At 49.7% G+C, this 25,595-nt stretch overlaps 1 protein-coding gene and 1 non-coding gene across 2 annotated transcripts; both read right to left on the minus strand.

Annotated features, from left to right (window-relative positions):
* Positions 1-980: 980 nt before the first annotated feature.
* Positions 981-20,644, minus strand: HSPA9 (heat shock protein family A (Hsp70) member 9). Its single transcript, XM_030459437.1, has 17 exons — positions 20,119-20,644; positions 19,029-19,087; positions 17,913-18,000; positions 17,617-17,798; positions 16,733-16,857; positions 15,239-15,312; positions 15,026-15,132; positions 14,113-14,275; positions 13,397-13,489; positions 11,503-11,712; positions 9,170-9,397; positions 8,316-8,420; positions 7,286-7,403; positions 6,431-6,525; positions 4,219-4,311; positions 2,616-2,756; positions 981-1,708 (listed from the first exon to the last, which is right to left on the minus strand). Exons 1-17 carry the CDS (start codon positions 20,197-20,199, stop codon positions 1,649-1,651), a joined length of 2,022 nt encoding a protein of 673 aa, XP_030315297.1. The 5' UTR covers positions 20,200-20,644; the 3' UTR covers positions 981-1,648.
* Positions 8,845-8,916, minus strand: LOC115599129. The gene has a single exon (XR_003988148.1). It is a non-coding gene; the product is annotated as a small nucleolar RNA SNORD63 (small nucleolar RNA).
* Positions 20,645-25,595: the final 4,951 nt, after the last annotated feature.

Raw genomic sequence — 25,595 nt, forward strand, 5'->3', positions numbered from 1 at the left:
CAGCTGCAGTGAGCAGATAACAGAGGACATCTAAAGTACAAGTAAAGGCTCAAATAAGGATTGTGCATCTCATTCACCTTGACTGGATACGTAATAATCCTGTTGTGCTTTTAAAGGACAAGTTGAAGTGAGCAGTACACTTTGGAAGTCTGCATGCTGTGGTGTAAGCTGAGGCCAGCACTGCCTGCTGCAGAGTGGTGAGAGCCCTGGTGTGTAAGAGGAACCCTGAAGTTCCACTCTGCTCCTGGCTCCCACCCTGAAAATGTCTTTGTGAAAAAAAATTGCGTTAACATCTTGAACACTGCTTGCATCTCAGGCTGATGAGGTATCTCTGTAAGGCAGAGGTTTGCTCTTAAGATACTTATTTGTATCTGGTTTGCATAAAAAGATGACTATTTTAAGATGTGTGTATTAGTTGATTTTATCTTCATTTATGCTAACTTGTTTTCAGATGGAGGACTTTGTTTCAAGACACTGGTTATGTTGTACTTTCCCTGTGGCTCTTTACACTGGTTATGTTGTACTTTCCCTGTGGCTCTTTACACTGGTTATGTTGTACTTTCCCTGCAGCTCTTTATGGTGTTTTTTCCTTCTTTTTATCTGTTGCCCTTGTCCACCACTCACCAGTTACAAAGTTGCATTTTTATTGGATCTGACTATCCACTAAAGATTTGAAACAATCATGCACAGTCTTGATTCCCGTTTTTTTGGGTTGGTTTTTTTTTTTTTTTTTTTTTTTTTGCTTTAGCTAATCAGACAAATTATAGCCCCCATAGTCCAGGAAGAATAGTGCTCAGGTCCCCAGGGAGAAAATCTGAAGCTACTGCTTCACTGCTGTGAATCAATCAGCTAATTCACAATCCTCTTTGATGTTCACACACTTGAGGGGATAAAAAACCCAAACCTGCTGCTATCACCCACTGGTCTATGTGTACCTGCACTGCCTGTTCTTCCAAGGACCAGCAGAACTATTGCAAGAGTGCTGATATGCCATTTACAGTAGTTGTTTGAGAAAATACACAGAACACACACAACTGGAGAACTGACACAGGATGGAGCAGAAGGCTCAGGCAAGCAAAGTACTGGACTTCCACCGAGCCTCTTTTATAAGAAATAATGTTACAGCTGAATTTGAAGTAACCTCTTCCCCTGGCTGCAGATCTGAACGTCCTCCAGTGATGCAACCAGCCTTGGCATTGCCGCCCACAAACCTCATTACCTACCACACAAGTGCTCAGATCCACAAGGAGGGTCCATACAAGTGTGGTTCTCTTCCCAGTCCCAACACAGCTTCCATCCCTACCCTTCTAATTAGTGACATGGTTTCCAAGCTTCTCTATCAGATTTAGTACACCATCATGTCAGCTATCAGAAATAAATGATCAGCAAGTCCCCAGGTGCCTCAGTTGAATACCACAGTGCCAAACACCTTACTTTGTCTGGCATGAATTAGCTTTCATCAAGTGACAATTTATCTAGCAGATACATCACTAAGTTTATACATTAAAGAATTTTATATATAGAATACTGCAAAAACACAGTAAGTCTGAATTTTGCCCAATGCTGCTCAGGAAGGTCCCTTCTCTCCCAAGCGTCAAGAAAAATCAATCTCTTCTTCATACTCTAGTCAAGGCAAGACTGAGACTTCTTATTGCTTCTCCTCCTTCTGATCCCCTGGGCTTCCAGAACCTTCTCGTTCAGAGGCCATCTGCAAAAGAGTTGGTTTATTAGTTGCAGTAACAATATGCTTCTCCCAGACCTTTTGTTCCCAGCCAGCTGCTCAGGTTAGTTCTAGACCTAAGCAACTTCTCTCAGTGACTGTCCACTGCAGAGTGGATCTGCTAAGAGGGAGGAAATTATCTTCCCATTATTCACATCTTCTCAGTGGATGTGACAGCCTTTCATTGCAACACTGAACATTTTCAGTCTGATTATCAGAAAAGCAGCTTTCTATCAGAAGGAGATCTCAGCACCAAAGTCACCCAGGCAGAATGTGCCACTTCCATCCTGGAGACTCCCTTGGACAGGTGAAGGACACATCTCAAACGAGATCTCAAAGCCCTGATGGCTTTCTACTATAGTTTTAGACAGACTGAACATGAAACCTGTTACACAATCATCCTTCAAGTCCAGACATTACTTCTTTAGGACTCCACATACCTAAGACAAAGCCTTGTCCATGCTCTCCTTGATGCTCCTTAAAGAGCTTCCAGCACTTTTCTATATAACACTGTAGTGAGACAGGACCAGGTGCCCTGAGTTATTGATGAGTGGGTGTGGGTTCAGCTGTTCTCTTATTGGCCCCGTGCTCCTGCACATGCTCAGGAGGGAGGCCAGACACAGGTGAACCCACACCCACTCATCAATAACTCAGGGCACCTGGTCCTGTCTCACTACATAACACTGTACAGAACTGTGCAGACCCTGGGGCAGGATGGCCAAGACCTTCAGACCTTCGCCTCCACCCAGCTCCCTACAGCAAGTGTCACCATTCCAAGGGAGCTGCACCAAGACTCAGTGCTACCTGCAAGCACAGCTCTTACCTGAATGTTTGCTGTCCCCACTCACCCCTGCCTACCTGAGGGCTACAAAAATGGCAATGACCATGAACCTACCTTCTTGTATGCCATTTCAAAGAGCTTCAGGGAAGCCTGCTGCAGGCTGGTTGCTGCCTGCCTGATGTTTTCTCCTGTTTCAGTATCCTTACGAGCCAGAAGGTCCCTCACTTTAGCAATTTCTTCCTTTAATTTGTTGCACTGCAAACAAATCACAGACAAACACAATGAAATCCTGCACTTTGTTCTTTGAGAATCTCATTCCTGTCATTTCCCTCACCAGCCAAACAACTTTTTTTTCCCAGAAGCTATGAAGTTCAGTGTCAAGCTGAGCCATAACGTCTGCAGAGACTAGGACTGTCCCCAGCAGGCACCTGTGCACTTCACTGAATGTGCCACAGTTGGCACCAAGGACACCCCTTGTTTGCGGTCAGAGCAGAGGCACCAAAGATGGAAAGCTCTGCAGCCAAGGATGAGAGCTGCTCTCCCTGGCACACCTCTCCAGTCAGCCAGTCACCCCAGGAGCCAGGGAAAAGGCAAAAGCAAGGTGGTTTTCATCTAGATTGAAGGCATGTTGAAAAGCCAACAAATTAGCCTGCTTGCCACCCAGTTTAGTCCCTTTGTTGCATGAGGGAGAAGGAGCAGAGAGGCAAACCAGAGCAACACTCCCAGGCCCTGGAGTCACCTGTCAAACCCTCCTCCTGTCTGTCAGAAGCAGGGTGACTGGGGGACAGTGCTTGCTCAGCAGTGTTTGCAGTTACAATGTGGGCAGGGCATTCTTTCAGAAACCCACAGGAAGGGGAAGGTGGTCCACAACTTCTGAATCAGGCCACCACCTCCACCCAGGCCCTCCTGCTTCCCACAGCTTGTTCCTTGCACGGAACAAAGCTTTAGGCTCTCAGAGAACTCCAGGATTGTAATCCCCAACAATCAGCCAATAACCATCCTAGAGAGAAGCTGGGCTGACAAAACAGCATTTAATGAACTGACCAGAGGCTACTTGGCAATGAAATACAACCCTGTCCCCTCCAACCTCTTGCAGAGGAGCCCTTTCATTCTGCATTCAAGGGTTGCTCATTTGAAGATTGTGCAATTTGTTTTAAACTCTGCTTTTGAAAATCATAATACAGAAACTAATCTGTCACTCAGTGTGGCAGAAAAAAGCACTCCTTTGATACTAAATATCCACTTCACTCCAGAGAGAGAAGAAAAACTGCAGTAAAGAGGATACAGTCATTTTCATTGCCTCTTCCAAGTTTTTGAGTGCTGGGTTTGTAGTACGAGGCTGCTGAGTCTGCACAGCAACTTTGCTTTTGTCCCTCTGCTGAGACACTGACAGGCACTGCCTGTAACCTCCTGCTGGAAAAGCAGAACTCTTCTCTCACAGAAGCCACAACATAGTTTTTATCAAACCAACACAAGGCCAAATCAAGGACATAATGCAGGACCATTCATTGACAGCTTCTTACATCTCCATATTGCCACGTTCATCCCACTCATCAAGTAAACACCAGAAGAGTTGGTGACTGTGCCACCTTTCTGCAGCACGGAAATCCACATGGAGCTGCTGGGCAGAGCCAGCCATGAGTTCAGTGAGGATCTGAGTAAGGCTACAGCAAGGAATCTTGCCTCTTTTACTGTGACAGGATCAAAACCCACTTACCTCATCTGCTGGCAGCTGATCCTTGTACTCCTCCATCTTAGACTCTGTATCATGGATGACACCTTCAGCCATGTTGACAGCTTCCACACGTTCCTGGGGGAGAGAGCTCGTAAGGGTCTGCTGCACACACCACACCAGGGGTGTACCTGTCAACTAGCACCTGATGGTTCTTTCCTCAAACTGCCAAATTCCATTTCCTCCACTCAGGGTCCTTCTTAACAGCAAGGTTGGGGAAGAAGAAATGCAAGCACACAATTTCTACAAGTGTTCTGGCACAAGAAAGCCCAACCAGGCAGCCCTCGTGCCTTCACGCTCCAGCACACTTCCCTGGAATCAGATTTACCTAGCACTGCACTACTGCTGGCAACTGAAAGGGTCAGCAACTGCAGAGACAGTCAGCTCTCTCTTTAGAAAGGAACAGATCTTATGGAAAACATTCTAAAGCTTCTTCAGTAACAAGGGCACCAGAGACAACTGTAACACTGGGCTGTTTTACTCTGTCCCCTCATTACCAATGCCCATAGCACCTCCTTTCTTACTCTTTTCTCTTTTGTCTCTTTACAGGGCCAGGTTAATAACTAGATCTAAATGCCTACCCGTGTGTTCTGTGTGTTCAGTAAAGTTATGGAGCTGCACTCGATATTGTTTGCTTTACTTTGTCCTGGTGGGATCCAACAAGAACCTCCACATTTCCAGTGTCTGGAACATGACACAAGGAAAGCTGATGACAAATATTGTCATTTCTACACTAGGCCTTTGCTCTTTCTGGGATGTCAAACTTCACAGCAGGATGCTGAGTCCACTAGAGCAGTAACTGTTTATGCTTTCATGCTATTGCCATGGCAGTAAAACCATTATCAGAAACAAGTAACGAGGGATTTTTGACAGTGACAGTTATACAAGTTAAGTAGGAAGAAGTGTTCATAAAACAACCTAAACAGCTTCACCTGATAGGTCATTGGAGAGAAACGAGTCCTTCAGGGCTACCATAGGGAAGAACTCACTCAGTGATCTGAGATACAAAGTCAAAGTGAGGCAACAGGAAGAAGTTTCCAGTGAAGCCTCTTCAGGTGCTGGGCCACCACCCACACTTCAAGAAAATGATGTGGTTATTTACACAGTGGGACTCTCAGACCAAGCTCTTCACAGGTTCTCCATCTAACCTCCAAATGCTAACAAGCCAATGCTTCACAGCTTTAGAACTTCTGGGGCATGGGGGATGCTGCTTCACATGAATTTATCCCATACATTCTCTCCTTTAGTCCTTTTCTGATCCCTTACAGTACTGAGGGTGAGATTTACAGCACTGCCTGAACACCTGACACAGGTTTCTACACACCAGGAAAATACAAAGTGGGGATATTCAGGTGTCAGGGTCTGCAATTGGTAACTGCACACTAGTGCCATCTCCCAGAGCAGGTCTCCACTGTCTCTGCTTAGAAATCAATGGTCTATATTCAGCAGCGTAATTCATTAGTAATAACCTCATTACACCAATTAGTTCCAACCATTAGTCCTGTGTATATCATAGGTTCAGTCACTTGGCCATGGCACGTGTCCATCCTTTTCTGAAAAAGTCAGTGAGGCTCCCCCTGTGCTGAGGGCAGACACAGCTCAGATGATTACAGCAGTCAGGAAGCCACAGGGAGATTTAAAGCACTACAGGAAGCAAGTTATGAAGGAGGAGGCTGACGTGCAGCACTGCTTGGCAAGTTCTATCAATTAAGCTTTAAAACAAATTCAGAGAAAGCAGCTTAAGCATCTGTGTATGCTTCCACTTAAATGGCAGATCCCTGTGAGCCCCCAGCTGTGGTGGGTCAGCTTTAAACTACAGCCAAGCTAACAGGCAGCTGGACAGCTGAGCACAGACAGGGTTAAGCATGGATGACAAAAGTGTAAATAGAGCTGCAGAGCTCTTTACTCGTGAGGCAGATGACTTTGCTAACTGCTGCCTCCACATCCCAGTAACTCTTCAGGCTGGAATGAAAATGCTAGTCCCCCAGGGCAGATTATTCAACCCAAACTCAGGATCCAGATGCTTCTGGCAGTTTTGGACTATGAACTACACATAAGCCAGCAGATACCTGAGTAACCAACCACACAAGCAAACAGCTCCAGACTGGACAGACCAGAACTCCCAAGGTGGGCACACACAAAAAGGGGCAGTAACCAGCAGGTAACACCAGCCAGAGGACCAGAGTGGTCACTTTACCTTTCTTCTCCTGTCTTCCTCTGCATACTTCTCTGCATTCTTCACCATGTTCTCAATTTCATCTTTGCTAAGCCCACCAGAAGACTGGATAACAACTGCATTAGAAAAAACATGAATAAAGAATGTGCTCTCATATTTAAGGAGAGGATTATTTCCCAAATGCCCTCAATGGCAGCAGCCTAGCTCAGGGAGTCTAGTCCTGTGAAGCCCCCCATGGGCAGTACAAAGGCAGCCAGGCAGGCTTTGAAGAGGCAGTGATGCTGCTGGGAAGATAAAAAGCCCAACAACTCATCCCTGTGAACACCCCAAGCTCTGCCAGACACTCCCTGGTCACTTGGACCATTCTTCAGTTACTCCTCATGGAAAGTAAACATGCACACAAAGTCCCCAGACTAAAGGTGCATTTTGAACACAAAACATTTAACAAACAAACAAACCCCAAGCCAAAAAAAAAACCCCAAAAACAAACAACCCACAATTTCCTCCCCCCCTCGCCCCAAAAAAAAAGCCATCAGGCTAACAGAGAGTGCTGTGTGTTTACAGAGGCTTTAAAAATTAAATTTCAGGTCAATTGTCCCTCTCCCTATTTCACTCTGCAGTGACCCCTCTGCCCTCCTTTCCAGAGAAGACACTTGGACTAAGAAGACTTCAGCTGCAGCAAGAGATTGCCTGTGTCATCCTTATCCTAATCAAGTAACACGTGTCACAGTCCCACACCCAGATGGTGGGAGGCCCAGCAGGGCAGCACTCCACTGCCTCTGGAGTCACCCAGTACCACCCTCAATGCCCAGCATGCTCTGGCATCTTCAGTGCTCCACACTCCTCCTCACCCCAGCAGCATCCCAGAGCACTTACTCTGCTGCTCCCGCCCGGTGCCTTTGTCCTTGGCTGACACGTGGACAATCCCGTTTGCATCAATGTCAAAAGTGACCTCGATCTGGGGCACCCCCCGTGGTGCTGGAGGAATCCCCACCTGGGAATGAGAAGGGATGAGCCATTAGCTCCCAGGGTACCAGGCTCCACTGCTGGGCAACATTGTCTTACTGATCCCTCAGTTCAATCAGTTTGTAACAAACCCTCAAGAGTCCCCTAAATGTCTGTTGGCATCATGTGGTCATTTAACAGGTTCTGCACAGAGCTAATGGGCAGAGACCTCAGGAGATGGGCCCTCAAGCTTGGTTTGGAGGTGAAACACGTTCTGCTTTACTGGTACAGAAAATACCTTCCTCTCCAGGACAAGGCAGGATACTTCATTTCTTCAGTTCTGGACATGACTAGACTCCCTCTGAGGAGGGAGTCTAAAAAGGAGTATAAAAAGGAGTAACAGGCAGTACAGTTTCTCTCAAAAATACAAAAGGCAAAACCTTTCCCCTTCTGGATGGCTCTCCCTAACAACAGCAAGTTTGGCAAAGAGGTATAAAGGTGCCAAACTTCACCAAATTCTGCACAGGGAGCAGGTTAGGCAGCTACATAGGTGAAGCCCTGGAGCACATGTGCAGGTTGGGTGGAGCCTGTTCCATGCCTTGTCTTTGCAAGACCAGAAGAAAAGCCCTCAATCAGCTTCCCTGGTTCTGCAGAGCTCTTTTTGCTCATTGTGTCCAGCAGTGGAGAAGGCTGATCAAGCACTAAAGCTCCAGCAACCTCAGTGCCACAGAAGACTGCTCAGAAACTCTTGAGCTCCACTCAGCTGCCACTGAAAGGCTGTTCCAGAATTTGGCTGTGCCTTTAGACTGCTTTTCCACTGCGAAGTGGGTCAGATGTCTGCTGTAAGATGATCCCCTCCCCTACAACACTGTCGTCAGGGGTCAAATGAAATGGAAAAGGCTTTTAAACTTCCCAAGCAAGGTCAAGTCTAAGGTCATGAACAACTGAGTAGCCAACATACCAACGTGAACTGGCCAAGAAGTTTGTTGTCACTGGCCATCTCTCTCTCTCCCTGGCACACTTTAATCTCCACTTGAGTCTGCCCATCAGCAGCTGTAGAAAATACCTGTGGAAAAGGAAGAGCAAGTTACTGGATAGCCAGTAAATTGTAGATGTGGTTACCAGCTGACTGAAAAACAAGGAAAGGAATGAAGAGAAGCTACTTTGAAGAGATAAAGCCCCATTAAATGCTTGTCATTACCCTAAGACTAACAAAGCCAAGCTCCCTGGCATCTCATCCTATATGCACTTCAGCAGATGAAAACTGGCCATGCCACACACCAGCAGCTCCAGTGGCCACCAGCCACAGGGGCAGAACTTCTCCTCCTGACTCAGCAGCACTCCTGCCCCAAGCCCCCATCCCAGAGAGAACAAGCAAGGGAAAGAAAAGTTCATATCCAAAGGCTAGCAGGGCCCTAAAACACAGGAAAAAATAAATAAATCACCCCTTCCAAGGTAAGGTGCCCAAGAAAGGTGGTCTCAGCTAAGTGTGCTGCTCAGTTACAAAAGGTCTCCACACAATTGTTCTTCAGAATGATGTGTTGATAGTAACATCATGGCACTCACACTGCACTCACAGCCAGGCCACAGACATCCTGAGGTATCTGGGCACACATTAACAAAACTTACCTCCTCTTTTGGGCACACTAATCATGACCAGAGCTACTGAGTGGCTGATCTCAGCTCTGGTTTCTATGCTGCTTTCCCTTGCAAGATGAGGAAGAGAGGAACTAATCTTCTTGGGTGCTTGGGGTTGCCTTCACTGGCTGTCTGGGATCACCACAAAAAACCCACCCACCTGGAGCTGATTTGTACCTGGCTCTTCTTGGTTGGGATGGTAGTATTCCTGTTGATGAGTTTTGTGAAGACACCTCCCAGGGTCTCAATCCCCAAGGAGAGGGGAGTTACATCCAGCAGCAGGACATCAGTAACATCACCAGCTAACACACCACCTTGAATAGCTGCACCAATTGCAACAGCTTCATCAGGATTAACTGCTTTGCTAGGAGCACGGCCAAACAATTCCTGTACAGTCTGCTGCACCTGGAGGGAAAGCATAGCTCAGACTCAGAACCAAGCCTTTCTATCCAGCACTGAGCCCACAAGAACATGCCAGCCCTGGCTAGAAGTCTGGATCTTTGTTCTCCTGCTGCTATGTAACCCTGTAGCACAACAGAAATATTGAGCTTCAAGCTTGTGACTGCTCCAGAATTCCCCATCCTCCAGGTACCCTATTAAATGCACTCATTTCACTCCAAACAATCCCTTCTCTGGAGGCTTTCTTGCCATCACGTTTACCAGCTGCAAGTCAACCTCCATAAGTCCTTTCCCACTCAGATGAGATCACCCTATGCTCATCAAGTCAAGGACTGCTCCCTGGGAACTTGTGCCAGCCACGACTGGGCAGAACACAGCAGCTGTAAAGGCAGAGAGCAGGGGAGAAATAAAAATCCAAAGCAGGACAGCTCATCTTGTTTCTGAGTAAAGAAACAAAAAAAAGATGTGGGACTTCTTTCCCCACTCACAGCTTCCCTTCTCCATGAGCACACCCCCCAGGGACACACCAGCATGGGTGAGGCTGATCTGCCCAGAAAACCATGTCCCGAGCAAACACCCAACTCCTCTGCACTTCCCAAAGCAACACCTGTGTGTTCATTATAAAGAAAGACACTTCCTGTACAAGCATGTAATTAGCTGCAGGCCTCTCCCTCTGGAGGTGTATTTTATATTACAAAAGTAACATGACTTCCAACCACCCCCTGTATGTTTCCTGGAGCTACCTGAGTGCCCTGAAGGAGACAAATTTCCTCCTAGCAGGGTGACATGAACACAGCAACAGACTTGAGGGAAGGCTCTGGGATGCTGGCAACCTACAGCCACTGGTCTCAGAGCCAGAGCTGTAACTACAGGAGCTCAGAACTGTACTATGTACACACTTAAAGCTACAAATGAGAGATGCATAAAGAAGGTATAAAATGGTAGAATAATACAAAACAAAATCAATATTTAAGCACTGACTCCCACCCCCAAAGGATGTACAGTGTTTCAGAAAGGGCTTCCCCACTTCTAGCAGAGTTTTTCACCACTTTTTCCCTAGCTAACCAAACCATTTTTCCTTCATCCAGCTGGTAGAGCAGGGACTGTGGGGAGGCACAGCACAGTGGCTTCATTTGAGCTTTGGCCAGAGCAGCAGCTTCTGTTTATCTTGTTGCTTTGGTTCCCCTGCCTACATGACCTTCTGCACCCTCATGTCAACTCCAGCCATCAGGCTCATTTGCATTTCAGGCAGAAAAAAAACAACCCCAGCAAACCCCGAATCAGTCCCAAGCAGGACCATGTATACACCTAGGAATGTACACATCCTAGGAAACACTGAACAAATCCCTAATTTTAACACTAAACAAACAGCCCAAGCCTGACTGCTGGCTGTGTGGAAGGAAACCTTGCTGAACTCTTTAGAACAGGACAAGCTGTATCCCAGAAAAGAGCAGCGTGCAGATCTGTTCAGCTCCAACTTCAAGGGAGTGCAGCCTGCACTGCTAGTGACAAGATCAGTAAATCAGCAGCAGACAGTGCCTAGCCTGCATGACCATGCATGTCAGCACAGCAGGCTTCCAAGTTGCCTGTTGGTGCTCCCTGCCAGGTAACACAAGGGGCAGGTGTTAGGTAAGGAGTGCTGTGAACAGCCTGTTAAATGTGCCTGACAACACCCAGCCTCACACAGGGGACGAAATCCACCAGCAGGCAAAGAACACTGGTAGGTTATTGTCACTGAGATGCACCTCATTAATTACACACTGAACTACAAAAATGAGAGAAAAGACCCTGTGTAGCTCAACAATGCTGCTTAGGTTTGGTTTGTATCAGAAAGTCAGGTTGAATTTTCAAGGGATACCTCCTCTCACTTGTCTTTGCAAAAGACAAAACTCTGCAGAACACACACTCAGCTCCAACCTCCTGAGCTCATTAAAACAGGGAGCCCTTTGCCACTGCTTTTATGTGACTTCTTTTACATGTCTGCTCTGGTCCTGGCAGGCCTTCAGATGCTGAAATGTTGGAAGTTACCAGGCTCCCAGCTTCCCATCCCAGCTCACCCCTACCCCAGCTGGCTGGCCCAGCTCTGCCCCTGACAGAGACTCATCTCATACCTTGGGCATTCTGGTCATGCCACCAACCAGGATGACTTCCCCAATGTCACTCTTGGTGACTTCAGCATCGTGCATGGCTTTCTGGCAGGGTGCTATTGTCCTCTTGATCAGATCAGCCACAATGCCCTCGAACTGGGAGCGGCTCAGCTTCATGTTCAGGTGCTTTGGTCCAGAGGCATCCATAGTGAGGTATGGCAAGTTGATGTCAGTCTGCAGCCCAGAAACAGACACAGAGTGAACAACAGGGGTGGAAAACAAGGCAGCCAAGTACAGGTTACAGATCAAGTGACAGGTTCTGTTCTGCCTGTACTGCTTGTTCAGCAGCCCAGCCCCTAAGTGGCAGCAGGCACTCTTCTGCCTGACACATCAGACAAGATCCAGGAAAACTGTTATATATTTCATGGCTTCAACTGCTAAGATTCAATTTCAAAACTGTAGCATTCTGAGGTCTTTTATTGTTAAGCAAAACAATTTAATTTCTATCATAGCCAGGAGGAAAGAGCTGAAACATCAGAAGTGACACTCTTAATCCTCTCCCTTCAACACAACACAGAAGACAACTGAACTCATGAGTTCCAAAAGATTTTGCCTAATAAAAAGCAAGTTCTGGCTTCACTGAAGGCAAGCTACCTGCAGGGAGTAACTTATGACTGCTCTCTAAATGCAAACAACTCCTGTTCAGCAGCCCACCCATTGCCTTCTAACACAAAGATCAGGGCCAGGGACCATAATGCCCCCTTCTCATGGCCAGTTAAAAGCATCTTTCTAATAAACACGTGGGATTTTTAAAGCAAAACTTACACTGAAACCACCTCATTTCAAGTGCTGAGTCACACTGACATCAAAAGACACAAATCAAAGCAATTAAAACCATTAATGCTTTAAGCTCTAGAGATTAAGTTTAAAGAACTAAGCCCACGTTGTTACTGATAAGAGGAGTGCATTCACATCCTTAATAGCACGTTGAAAACTAGTAGAGGAAAAAAGCCCAAAGGGCCCAAAGCAAGCTGTTTTCCCTTCACTGCTCAAGAGTTAAGTAATTCAGTTTTTTCCTGGTATGAACAGATTACATGCCAGCTCCTGAGCTAGTAAAACACAGCCTGCCACATCTCTGGCACAACTCTGCATCCACTGCCACAGGCCTAAACTCCTTACTATGAGCTCCCCATTAGCCTACAGAAAGACCACCATAAAAAAAAAAAAACAAAAAAACAAACAACCAAAACTATGATCATTCAAAACCCAGAAATTGGCAGAGACCCCATTTTGACTACTATGTAATTGACCTTAATTTCACTTAGGCAAGATTATTACACCCCCACCTTGGTGCTTCTCCAGCTCCTTATTCAGCAGTGAATAAAGGGCATGCCTGAATGCATTAAGAAGGTGGAAGAAATAAAAGGGGTACATGTTGCTCATTGTCTAGAAAACTCTTCCACAGGCAAATAAGTAAAGATTCTTTGTAGAAATTATTTCTTGTTGTTAGACAAATTAACTGTTAGAGCAGCTGCTAGAATGAGTATCACCAAGGTTTGGGAACTGCTTGCACAAAGCCATGAGAGCTTCCACAACGCTGGCTGCAGCTGTGTTCCCTGATGCCCATCACACTTCTGAAATATGTGAGGTGCTCACACTTCCTGCAGGATGAGAAGACAGAGCCAGAAAAAAGGCAAACCCCAGCACCCACCAACTGTTTTGGCTTCAAACAACTACTTGTGCTCCTGAAGTCCTGCTAAAGGACTTTCTGATACAGTGATAGCATCTGGGTACACAAAAGCTGCTTCTGCCACCACAAGGAAAAACCCTGCCATTTTAGAGAGCTTTGTAAACAAAAATAATACAAAACTCCGTGGATGAAAACAATTACTGGATTGCTTTGAACCCAGCCACCTACCTGCACCGATGATGAAAGCTCACACTTGGCCTTCTCTGAAGCTTCTCTTACCCTCTGCAGGGCCATGTTGTCTTTAGTCAGGTCAACACCCATCTAAGAAACAAACAACCCAGGTTAAGAGCCTCAGCTTTTGCTCAGGAATCATCTTTAGCTTTTCTTCACTGCAGTTCACCTTCCTACCACTCTTGAGTGTGAAGATACTTGGGAGAACCACAGCCTGATATGTGCACTTCTGACAATGCTATTTAGCATTTCAAAACCATCTGCTGGTCCTCTCTGCTCAAAAAGTCATTACACAGGGAGTAACCAATTAAAGCTTGGAAACACTGCTGCGTTACAGAATACAAAATAGAGTTGAAATTACTGTAGTTTCTTGCAGCCAACTCTGTACTGCATGCACCTGTGCTGATATGTTCAATTGGACCACAGATTTTTAATACTACAAGTAAGCAGACTGCCTGGTAACAATCCTGCTACCCCAGAGGGAAAAAGACAGTAGTCCTGCTAGCCTAAGTCTCCCACAAGGGGAACATTCCACCTCAAGAAAGTAAGTGCCTGAACTGGAAGCCAGGCTAACAGGTGTTCAATACTCTTAAATTTCAACTGGGCTATAGATAGCAGGTTCTAAAATTTAAAAAAAATCCCGTTCTTCTCTAAAAGCTAAGGAAGGTTGAAAACAGTGTGAGAAAAGCTTTAATTGGGATGAGATACCTTACCTCTTTCTTGAACTCTTTAACAATATACTGTAGCAAAGCCTGGTCAAAATCTTCTCCACCTAAGAAAGTGTCACCATTGGTGGACTTCACCTCAAAGACTCCCTTCTGGATTTCCAGAACAGAAATATCGAAAGTGCCACCACCCAGATCGTAGACTGCAATACTGAAAGAACAGATGCAGAAAAACACCATTTTCTCAACAACTTTTTGTGGCTCCACAATCATCTCCTCAGCATGCAGAATTTGTGTTGCTGTCTCCAAGAAGTTAAAAGCCTCTAGAAGATGCAGTGAACAAACTACAAAGTGTCAGCATTCCTTGAGCACCCTGAGTACCCTGGAAGGCTTCTGTGAAAGATGTGCTGCCTGGTGCTCAGCCTTGCCCCTTGCAGAGGGGGCAGTTCCTTCTTCAGAAAAGACACAGCGCCAGTGACAAGGGCAGACACCATGATGAGGCTTTCATAGCAGATGTGAGGCTTTCACAGCACTGTACTCTACATCAGAAATACCAAATGTTACCAATAAAACTTGCATTTCTGTAATGATCTGTGTCAGCAACAGAAAGCCTGAACACAGCCAGGAAAGATACAAGCTGTGGATCCCAGGAACCAAACCTCAGCACTTGAGCACTGATGGTGACAGCCTCTCAGCCACACCTACCACTGGGTAAGATAATTCAATTGACTCTCAGCTTTGACAATTAAGTTGTAGCTGCAAGTTATGAACTCCCTTTCTTTAACAACCATGATTGGCACAGAACAGAGATGAGGTTACAGAGCACTGACTCAAGGCTGTGACTCTCCTTTGGCTCAAATCCAACCAAAGACTTTAAAAAAACAGAAAGCAGAAGCAGCATTTGCAAAGCAAATCACAGGCTGCTTATTTGAAAGGGCTGGATTTAGGAATGGGCACTTACACTTTGTCTTCGGATTTGTCCAGACCATAAGCAAGTGCAGCTGCTGTTGGTTCATTAATCACCCTCAAAACATTCAAGCCAGCGATCTGCCCAGCATCTTTTGTAGCCTGAGGGGAAAAAAAAACAACAACAAAACCAGGAAGAGCACTAAGTACTGAGACAAGCTCAACACAATCTTATTAAGTCAAAAAAATCTTCCAGTTTGGTGAATACCTGTCGCTGAGAATCATTGAAGTAAGCAGGGACTGTGATCACAGCATTCTTTGCTGAATGTCCCAGGTAATTTTCTGGAGGAAGAATGAGAGAAAATAAAGTTATCTTTGGAAGGGATGAGAAATAATGTTATTACCATGGAGTCTGAAATCAGTAAGGACAGAACACAGGCTTGCTGCTCAAGGACCTGCTGTTTTCTGCCAAAATGCAGAGGGAGCTGTACAGAAATCAAGGCCTTCCACATCACATGGAACAGTCTGCAGACTTCTGACAGAACAGCAAAGCACTTCCACCCCTCAATCAGTGCCCGGATGTTGCTAGTGAGTGAGAATTCACCTGATAGCTTGCACTGAGTGAGACTGAAGTTGTTTTCACTTTCTTTGGAGAGCTCCATGTGTGATGCACTTAAAACTTACTCATTACTGTCCTCCTGATAGAGCCTGCTGTAGGTAACCTTCCTAGGGCATAACTAGAATATGTAAACCAATTTCATAAACCTTTGAGTCAGGAAATTGCTGCACCCCAATTTAAGTCACAAACTTGATTTAAACAGGGAAGGATGTCATCAAATGCAGAACCAGACCAGCTGAAAACAATATGCCTGATGGAGTGAGAAGGCACAGAGGATTTATACCTATGCATTATCCCCACACAGACCTTACACACTGCATTACTCTGTGGTGTTTGCACAGCCAGATCACTCTGGACCCCTGCTTAGGGCAGAGGAACACCATCCTCTGAGCCAATCACATCTGGATGCTCACATACTCTTACTTCACTCCTGGGTGGAGCTTTAGCAAGTGTCCAGGACTTAACACTGAAGGAAAATAATCTTTGAATGAAGGTTCAGCAACAACCTTTGGTGCTGCCCTCCAAACACATGCCACTGGATACAAAATGTTTACCAAATGAGGCTGTGGGAGGCAGCTACTGACTATTATCTCTACATATTGTACTCAGTTTCCCTAGAAACCACATTAGTCATTGAGGTGAAAAAAAGAAACAAAGAATTCTCCAGGCCAACAGGTATCTTCCCCTAGTGAAGGCTCACCAGTTGCTACTGGTGTGAAGTTATTAATCATTCAGCCCACCAGCAAGGTCCCTTGGACACTTCCTTTCTCGCTCTGTGTCCTGCAGTTAGTTAAGAACCAAGATCCATGCTCAGGTGCAGCTAACAAGGAAAAGGACCTCCCCCTTCTGCAGAACTGTGCATTCAGTTGAATTGTAATTCAGTATCCACTCAGCCAGCATTCAATTTTGGCAAGAGAACATCTTAAGTGAAGCACTATCAAAGACCCCAGGCTGAGGCAGGCACTCAGGCTTCACACCATCCCCCCACTGCACCCTTCCAGGATCAGCCCCACACAAGGATTCCCTCCCCCGTGAGGATTCCTGTACCAAAAAAGTCCCCCTGTGGCTGCTGCACATCCAAGTACCACGGCCCAGCACCAAGGTCTCACCTGTGACACCTGGCAAAGACCAAACTGTACCAACCTGCAGTTTCCTTCATCTTCATGAGCACAAAAGCACCGATCTGGCTTGGAGAATAGAGCTTGCCATGAGCCTCCACCCAGGCATCCCCGTTGGAGGCACGGACGATCTTAAATGGAACGTTCTTACTGAAAAAGAGAAGAATTCCCCACTTGGTCCCTGTGCCAGCACACAGCCCCAGAATTACCATCAGCAGATGAACATGTGTGAGTTTTAGACAAAGAACATGAAAATTCCCAACAGGAGTTTCAGCTCTAGAGAATCCCAGAGTCCCTCACTGCTGCTGTTAATCATTGTGGACCTTGGCTGCCTTCTCTGCACTCAGCCCTGGTGAGGTTACAGCCCAAGTACTGTGTTCAGTGCTGGGCACCACAGCATAAGAAAGGCTCAGGGGAGATCTTAGTGCTCTCTACAGCTACCTGGAGGGAGGTTGTAGAGAGGCCCACATTGGTCTCCTCTCCTAAGTAACTAGCAATAGGGCAAGAGGAAACAGACTTAAGCTGTGCCAGGGGAGGTTTCAGATGTATATTAGGAAAAATTTCTTCACTAAAAGTGTGGTGAGACACTGTAATGGTCTGCCCAGGGAGGAGGTGGGGTCACCATCCCTGGAGGTGTTCAGGAAGCGTTTCCATGATTTAGTGATTCTAATCTGCAGGAGATGATTCAATGATTGTGGTAGTTGGATTATGGTCGGACTTGGATCTTGAGAGTCTTTTCCAACCTTAATGATCCCTTGAAAACCTTACAAAGTTCAGTGACAGCACGGCAAAACACAGCTTGGTTTGGCTCTCAGACCACCAGCAATCACACTCCAACAGGGGGACGTTCACCCGAAGAGAGGGCTGTGCCTCCAGACACCACAGGGTCCATCTCCCCTCCCCACTTACACGTCCTTCTTCACCTCAGCGTCGTCGTAGCGCCGCCCGATGAGGCGCTTGGTGGCGTAGAAGGTGTTGTGGGGGTTGGTGACCGACTGGCGCTTGGCCGGCATCCCCACCAGCCGCTCGCCATCCGCCGTGAACGCCACCACCGAGGGGGTTGTTCTGGCACCTTCAGAGTTTTCCAGCACCTAGGGAACAATGTGACAGGATGCCATCACAGCCACTGCCTGAGAACACTGACTGGGGCGCTCAACTCTTCCTGCAAGCTGGTCTTTGGTTATTTTATATTTTTTTTAACTTACTTTTGCTTGTTTTCCTTCCATGACGGCCACGCAGGAGTTGGTGGTGCCCAGATCGATGCCAATAACAGCTCCTTTGATTGCCTGTGAGCTGGAAAGCAGAGCAGGGGGGAAACAGAATCACTGCTGGAGGAAAATACTCAAGAGATAGCAAAAAAAAAAAAAAAAAAAAAAAAAGGTTCCTATCCTGAAGGCAGCTCGAGGTGCTTCTTTTCCACACATTGTGTCCTGACCTACAGGACCTCTGACTTACCCTGAATTTCACCTTGCTCCTCTGCAATCACTCAGAGCACCAACATCCTCACCAGATCAGTTACAGATAAACCCTTATTTAAACAAATAAAACATTATTCCTCACCAGAATATTCTGTATGAGGTGTATTCTCCACATCTCTCTATACTTTCCCGTAAAACAAACTGGTCACTCATCCTGTCCCTACACACACCTGTCCTCTACTTGCTCCAGGTTATTTCTGATGTTTAAACACATTTGGTAACATCCACCTGGAATCACAATGCCAATAATAAATTGTACTTGTTTATTTATCACTGCTCAGCAGGAAGAGAAAGGCAACACGTGCAGGGATATCCCAAGCCAGGGATAAGCAGGCTCTTGATCTGAGGAGCAAAAGAAACTCTGACACTCAGGACTCTCTGTGCTAACCACAGCTGGGCAGCTTCTATCAGAAACACACTTCCCACTCTGCACCCTGCATCAGTCACCCTGTCACACAACTAACAGCTGCCCTCTTTCCACTGTGTAAAGAAACTAAGTGATTACAAAGCATTAAATGTTTGGAATAAACTTAATCTGTGATCAAACACAGCCACACATCTCTCCTGCTTTGTGCCAGTGTAAAACACCAATTTTTTAACTGCAGCAATCCATATTTTGTAGGCACTGCTGATGGGAAGGGAATGGGTGAAAACAACTCTTGAAGCTCCCTTGGGGGGGGGGAAAAAGAAACAAACAGAGAGATGAGAACAGCCTTAAAAGAGTGGCACATAAAGGTCCTTGGTTGATGTTGCTGCCTTGCTCCATCTCTGACTCCAATAATTCTGGTATCAGGAGAAGATCAAACACAAGTGCCCAACACTGGAAACCCAGGAAATACTTACGCATATTTTCTGCTGGATGCTGCTCTGAGAACATTTTGACTGAGGCCATTCCAGAATGTCTATAAAATAAAAACATCCCAATGAACACTTGAGTTTTAAACACTTTCAAAAACAATCTTCCAGCCCCAGCTTTCAGAGGCAGACAGGTTCTGACGTGACCCAGTCCTGCTGTGATGTTAGGTTTTCCATAACTTCAGTGTAAATTAGGAATGAATCTGAGAAAGTCATATTGCTGTAGAGAACAAACTACTACCTGACTAACAGGGCATAACCCTGCTGAGCACGACCAGAACTAAGCTCTTTCCCTCATACACAACAGCCTCTGAACATACTACCAGAAAAAAAGGCATTTCAGGAACTCTGAGCTTTCAGCAGATAAACATTAACCCCACTCCTCAGATGATTTACTCAATCTCCACAAGAACCTACAGTCCCGATTTCGCAGGTTTAGTTTTCTGCAGTGGGCACAACTCCACACGAGCAATTCAGCGTCTCGGAGAACTCAGACCAACATTCTGCCTTTGCTTTGCGAAGCATCTGAACGCAACCAAGGCCACACCCCGAAGGGAAAATTTAATTAGCACCTCAAGGCGCCTTCCTAAGTGACTTCCTACTCCTCAGGACACTTTCCCAACCTGCCCCGAGCTCAGACGGGGACTGGAGGGAGCACCCGCACCAACACCCCGAGCACAGCCCCGGGGGTGCGCAGCACACTGCCGCTGCACCCGCCCCTTCCCCCGCCCGGCCTCTTCCCGCACCCCTCCTGCCCTTACCGCTTTTCCTCATCCCTTCCACCAAACTCTCCCGATACACCCCCCACCCAGCGCCCCGGGCCCGCGGCCCCCCCACATCCTCCCCGAAGTCACCGCCCCCCCCCCTCACGCCGCCATCTCCCCCCCGGCCTTCCCGCCTTTACTCCGTCCCCTCAGCGCCACCGACGCACCAGGCCTACCCCGTTCCACTCTCTCCTCAGCGCCGCCGCCCCCGCGGGCCTGCCCTGCCCCCCCCGACCCCCCCAGGCCTGCCCCGTTCCCCCCGGGCCTGCCCCGTCCCCTCAGCGCCACCGCCCCCCGTGCCCTCCCGCCCTCACCTGTACCGGGCCGGGGGGCGCGGGGGCGGCTCGGGGCAGGAGCAGCGGGAGGCGGGCGGCGGCGCGGCGGGCGCTGATCATGGCGGATCGGATCGGATCGGGTCGGGTCGGACCGGACCGGGCTGCGCGCGGCTCTTCTGGAAATCTCCACCCACGTGGGCACCGGGAGGGGGCGAGGGGGGAGAGAGGCAGGCGCAGGACCCCCGGCGCGGGCTGTCCGGGCCAACGCCTGATCGTTCCGCTGGCTTTCAGCGCTCCGCTCGGACACCGGCGCGGCGCCGCGCTGCCTTCCCGAGCGCGTGAGAGAACCCGCCGCCTCGGCCGGGTGCGGGATGGTGCGGGATAAGGCGACGACAGGGCGCGCTCCACGCCGGCACGGCACGGGCAGCCCGGGCCAAGCAGAGGCCTCGCACTCAAGGTCGGTCAGGAGAAAGCGCAGGGCGATTGCAGGGGCCTTGCGTCAGGCCCTGCGGTGCGCGTGCGCAGGCGGCGGAACGACGCGCGGACAGCGCGCATGCGCAGTGGAGAGAGGGGCGGCACCGGGGGGCGGGGCGGGCACCGGGGGGGCGGGGCGGGCACCGGGGGGCGGGCGGGCACCGGGGGGGCGGGGCGGGCACCGGGGGGGCGGGGCGGGCACCGGGGGGGGCGGGGCGGGCACCGCGGGGGCGGGCGGGCACCGCGGGGCGGGGGGCCCGGGGCGGGCGGGCACCGCGGGGGCGGGGCGGGCACCGCGGGGGCGGGGCGGGCACCGCGGGGCGGGGCGGGCACCGCGGGGGGGCGGGGCGGGCACCGCGGGGGCGGGGGCGGGGCACCGCGGGGGGCGGGGCGGGCACCGCGGGGGCGGGGCGGGTCCCCGGAGCACACCCCCAGGCGTACCCAGCGCTTCCCGGTGCAGGGCCGGGGCTGCGCCCGCCGCCCGCCCTCGCTCCCACCAAAGCTCTCCTGGCCCCTGGGGGCACCACGCACCCCCGGGGAAAGACCGGGGAAGGTTCGGCTCCCTCTGCCCCTCGCTGCCCGGGCGGGTCGGGCTGTGGAACCACCGAGCTCCTGTCAGCCCCACCGACACACCCCGGTTCCAACCCCAGCGCCACCGGGTTAGCCTCAGCCCGGGCAGCCGGTCGGTCCAATTGCTCCGGTTCGGCCCACCACAGCCTCACCGCCTCCCGCGGGCATCCCTGACGAGGGCTGGTCCGGTCCGGTCCGGAGGGGAGGTACCGCTGGCAGCCTCCTTCCTGTCCAGCAAGGGGCAGCATCCCGCCGCGCTGCTGACAGCTCCCAGGGTGAGCAGCGCAGCGCTGGGAAGCGGCTCCGGGCAGGGACAGGCGGGCCCGTCCCGCAGCCCCGCGGGGGGAGCAGGAGCCCCTCAACCAGACCCCTCAGCAAGAGACCCCTCTGCTCCGGCAGCCTCTGCAGAGGGGGCACAAACCAGAGGAAACTCCCTGAAAGTCACAAAATCTCCCCCCCAACTGCTGGGGTGTCACGGGCAGGCACCTCAGGGTCCAGCTGACTTGAGGGGTCTGCCTGAGGGTCACTCTGCAGGCAACGAGGACCATCAGAGAATGGGTTGGGTTGGAAAGGACCTCTTCAGGTCACCCAGTGCCACCCCTGCAGTATCAGGGACACCTCACCCAGATCAGGGTGCTCAGAGCCTCCTCAAGCCTCACCTTGAGCATCTCCAGGGATGAGGGCTCCTCCCTGGGCATCCTGTGCCATGGTTCCACTGCCCTCAGGGTAAAGAACTTTTTCCTAATATCAACCTAAATCTGCTTTTCTCTACTTTAAACCCAGTGCCCCTTTCTCCTATCACTACAAGCCCTTGCAAACAGCCTCTCTGCAGCCTTCCCATAGCCCCTTCAGGTACTGGAAGGGGGAGAGCTTAATAAAGCCCATGTTAATTTAGATCAGACCAAAGGCTTGTAAAGAACAATAACTCGGTTCTCTTATTCTAGAGAGCTGAAAAGCATGGAATTCTAAGCTGCAAAAGAATTTTGCACAGCAGTCATGTGGCACTGAAGGATGAAATAAACGGTGACATGAGAATTTGCATGGGATACTGAGATTCTCCCACAGTTACCCAGAACAAGCACTCTGGGGCCATCTCTCACAAGTTTTAGTAAGCTGTGTCACTGTTATAGAACCCTGTGAAAGACCAACATGAACTCAGCTCCTGAACTTCAAGCTACTTGCCTTCTGCTCACTGAAAGCCACAGCCTGGGGCCTCACCTTGCCCTTGGTATAGCTGCACCACTCAGTGTCCTTTGCACCTTCTGCTCCCACACTCCACACACCAATCCCTCACAAGGGATCTGCCTCCCCTTCCTCTCTGCTCCCTAAACCTGCCGTGCAGCCACTGGTGTGCAAGAGATCCAGAGGTGCTCTGCACCAGGCAGGATTGGCCCTTGGGCCTTCCTGGGGAAAGGGGAAATCCTGTGAGGGGCTGGTGGGGAGGGGGACAGTGCAGGGCAAGGGGACACCATTCCTCTCCAACCCCCTGCAGCAGTACCTGACAAAAATGCAAGCAGTTCCACAGAGTTTTTACTGGGAGAAGCACATTGGAGACATCTGCCAGTGCTGAGGGAGCTCTGCATTGTCTTCTCCACCTTCACTCTTTCCCAGCAGCAGGGATTTGGGGGCAGCTCCTGTTCTCCCAGGTCCATTGGAGTCAGCCCCAGTGATGGCTTTTGGTGGCCCGGTGTGAAAGGGCTTCTGAGGCAGGTGCCAGAGCAGTGCCACTCCAGTCTCTCTGCTGCTCCTCCAGATGAAGCCTGATGGAGAAAACAGAGACAGCTCAGACACAGCATGGCCCCAGCCTGCACCCCAAGTCAGTCACAAACCCAGCCCCATCAGGCTCGGAGGAGAAAGTCATTGGAATTCAGGGATCTCCCCAAATACTTAGGGAGGGGTTTGCCTCCTGGGCAGTGAGAAAGAGGCAGCAGAAAACCTCCCTAGCTGTAGGGCTGGAAGGGATGCAGGCTTTTCTCTTTGGCTTGGGTACTTAATGGTTCATCCACACCCGTGGACCACCAGCCAGATGCCTGGCTAGGTAATCATCTCCAGTGGATTGCAGCAGGGATGTGAGGGGTTGGGGTGGGCATTCAACAGAGAGCTGGCAACCCCTCCAGCATTCTTCCAGGCTTCATCCTTATGATCCCAGTTGGGATGGCAATAAGCATCAGCCTGGAGAGCACCACAAAGTAAATCAGAAGGCAATATGGAAGCAACAAACCAGCAACAAGACAGTTGTGAAGCCTGCCTGCAAGTCTGCCAGCAGCTCACCAGACCTTCTTCTGAGAGTGCATGTGTCAGAGAGCTGTCACTCAGCTGAGGGCACAGGCAACTGGAGGGAGCAGCAAACTGCACCTCACCCCTACACAACTGCAGCTGCCATAATGAGGATCTGAGGTGCCTCCAGGACCCAGAATAATGAGGGCAATTAGTCTGTTACAAATGAAAACTTCCAAACGCTGCACTCTGCAGATTTTTTTTTTTACCCTGAAGCATCTGAGGTACAAAGAAAGGGTGGTTTGGGGAAGGATGCTCTGAAGGGTGGTCTCAGCCCTGCCAAGAGAACAGCCTGGCTTGAAGGTCACCTAGAGCAGAGCTGCCCACGGTGGGAAGGCTGAGGGGGCTCAGGCAGGCACCCTGCCTGCCAGGGGAAGCCCCTGGGGGCCTCTCTGGCAAGGATTCACATTGCATTGGCACCAGGGATGTGCTTCCCCATTCCTGCTTCCCTCATTTGTCCCTCATTCAATGGCTTTGGAAGGATCACTCCCCCATGACAAATGTGCCTCTGCCTCACTGCTGTGCCCCTGTCCTCCCTCCCTGCTCTTTTTGCCCTCTCTGGTATTTGCAGAGCCAGCAGGATCAGAGCTGTGGGAGTTTGGAGGGCAGTGAGCTCCATCAGGAGGGGGTGTGACCCCACTGTTCTCTCCGAGCTGGTTCCTCACAGCACCCATTGCCTGCTTTCCTTTCACCTGTACTGCTTTACCCTGCTCCCTGCATTTGTCCCTGGCAGCTGCTGGGGACAACCAGAGCTTCCCATTGCTGAGGCCAAAACACAAAACTCCCCAGTCCCAAGGCAGCACCTTGATCTTTTAAGAAGACAGCTTTCTATTCTGAAAACAATATAAATCACTTCACTGATACCCACTTGCCATTCCCTTTGTTATTTCCTAAATATTTGTCCTTTCCTTTGTAAGCTAGGGTGCCGTGAACCTAAACATGTTTTGCTTTGTGCTGCCTGAACATGGAGCCAGGAGACAAAGACTTCTCCCTGCCCAGCAGGAGCTGTGCCAGGAAGCTCCTGGTGGATCAGCTGCTGCCAACATGCCCAGCCCAGGGAGAGCCTGCAATCTATTCACTATATATGGTTACAACAATTTCATTTTGAAACCATCCTCGTGAGACAGGTGTGAAACAAAAGGGTAACATTTGGAGGAAAAAATTTCCTGATATGTGCTTAGAAGGAATGTTCCTTCCCTTCTACTTGGAAATAAGACAACGAAGGAGGGAAACAAAACCATCCACAGGCCTGACTCCTTCCTTTCCAGCAGCACCAACATAGATTCTGAAGAGCTTCAATCCAGGTTTTCACTTTAGAAAATGGTGAATTGTGTCCCCCTCAACCAGGAAAACACATCCTGACTGCTTCCTCACCTCCTGCTGAGCTTTTCCTCCCCCCCAGACCTCACCTTCCCCCTTGGGTACACATGTGCTGGCACAAGCCAACCCCTTTGCTGCTGAAGGACAATCTGAGAGCTCCACATCTTGATCTCCAGAGGGTCCTGCAACACTTACCTGGGAGCAGGGAGTGGTCAGCAGGTGAGCACCAGGGTTGCTGGAGGATTCTTGGCCCCTTCACCTCTGTGGCTTTTCCCAGCTGATTCCCTGCAGGGGCAGAAGCAGAGGGTGGGCACAGGCAGGCAGAGGCAGCTTTAATTGATTTCAGTAGCACTGCAGCCAATTACAAACCAAACGTCTGCACGTGTTTCTCTCCTGCAGGAGAAGCCAAACCCCCTGGGTGTAATTAGCAGCACACTGCAGGGCTGAGGGGCTCCCAGCTGCCTTCCACAGGAGATGGCACGGGGAGGTGCTGCCTGGCTGGCTCAGACACACCTGCACACAGCAAAGGGACACAGAGGGCTGATGTCCCCCTGCCACCCCTGCCTGAGGTCAATTGGCAAGTGGCCATCACACTTTGGCCACCAGCAGCCACGTGCCAACCCTGCTGTCCCTGCTGCAGTGACAGCTCCATGGGCACATGTCCAGGAGACAGCACGGACACCTTGTCCAGTCTGTGGGTGCCCTGACCCAGGGGGACATCCCCTCCTTTGCTGCCCTGTGCCCTGACACACAGGGCAGCCCTGGGCTGGGATTTCCTGCTCTCAGCAATAACCAGAGAGCTCCAGTGGCCCCCCAGCAGCAATCCCTTGTCAAACTGTACCAGCATCTGATCTCTGGGCTTTTGCATTTGTTGT

Source organism: Calypte anna, chromosome 13, assembly GCF_003957555.1.
Source record: "Calypte anna isolate BGI_N300 chromosome 13, bCalAnn1_v1.p, whole genome shotgun sequence".
Classification (NCBI taxonomy): Eukaryota; Metazoa; Chordata; class Aves; order Apodiformes; family Trochilidae; genus Calypte; species Calypte anna.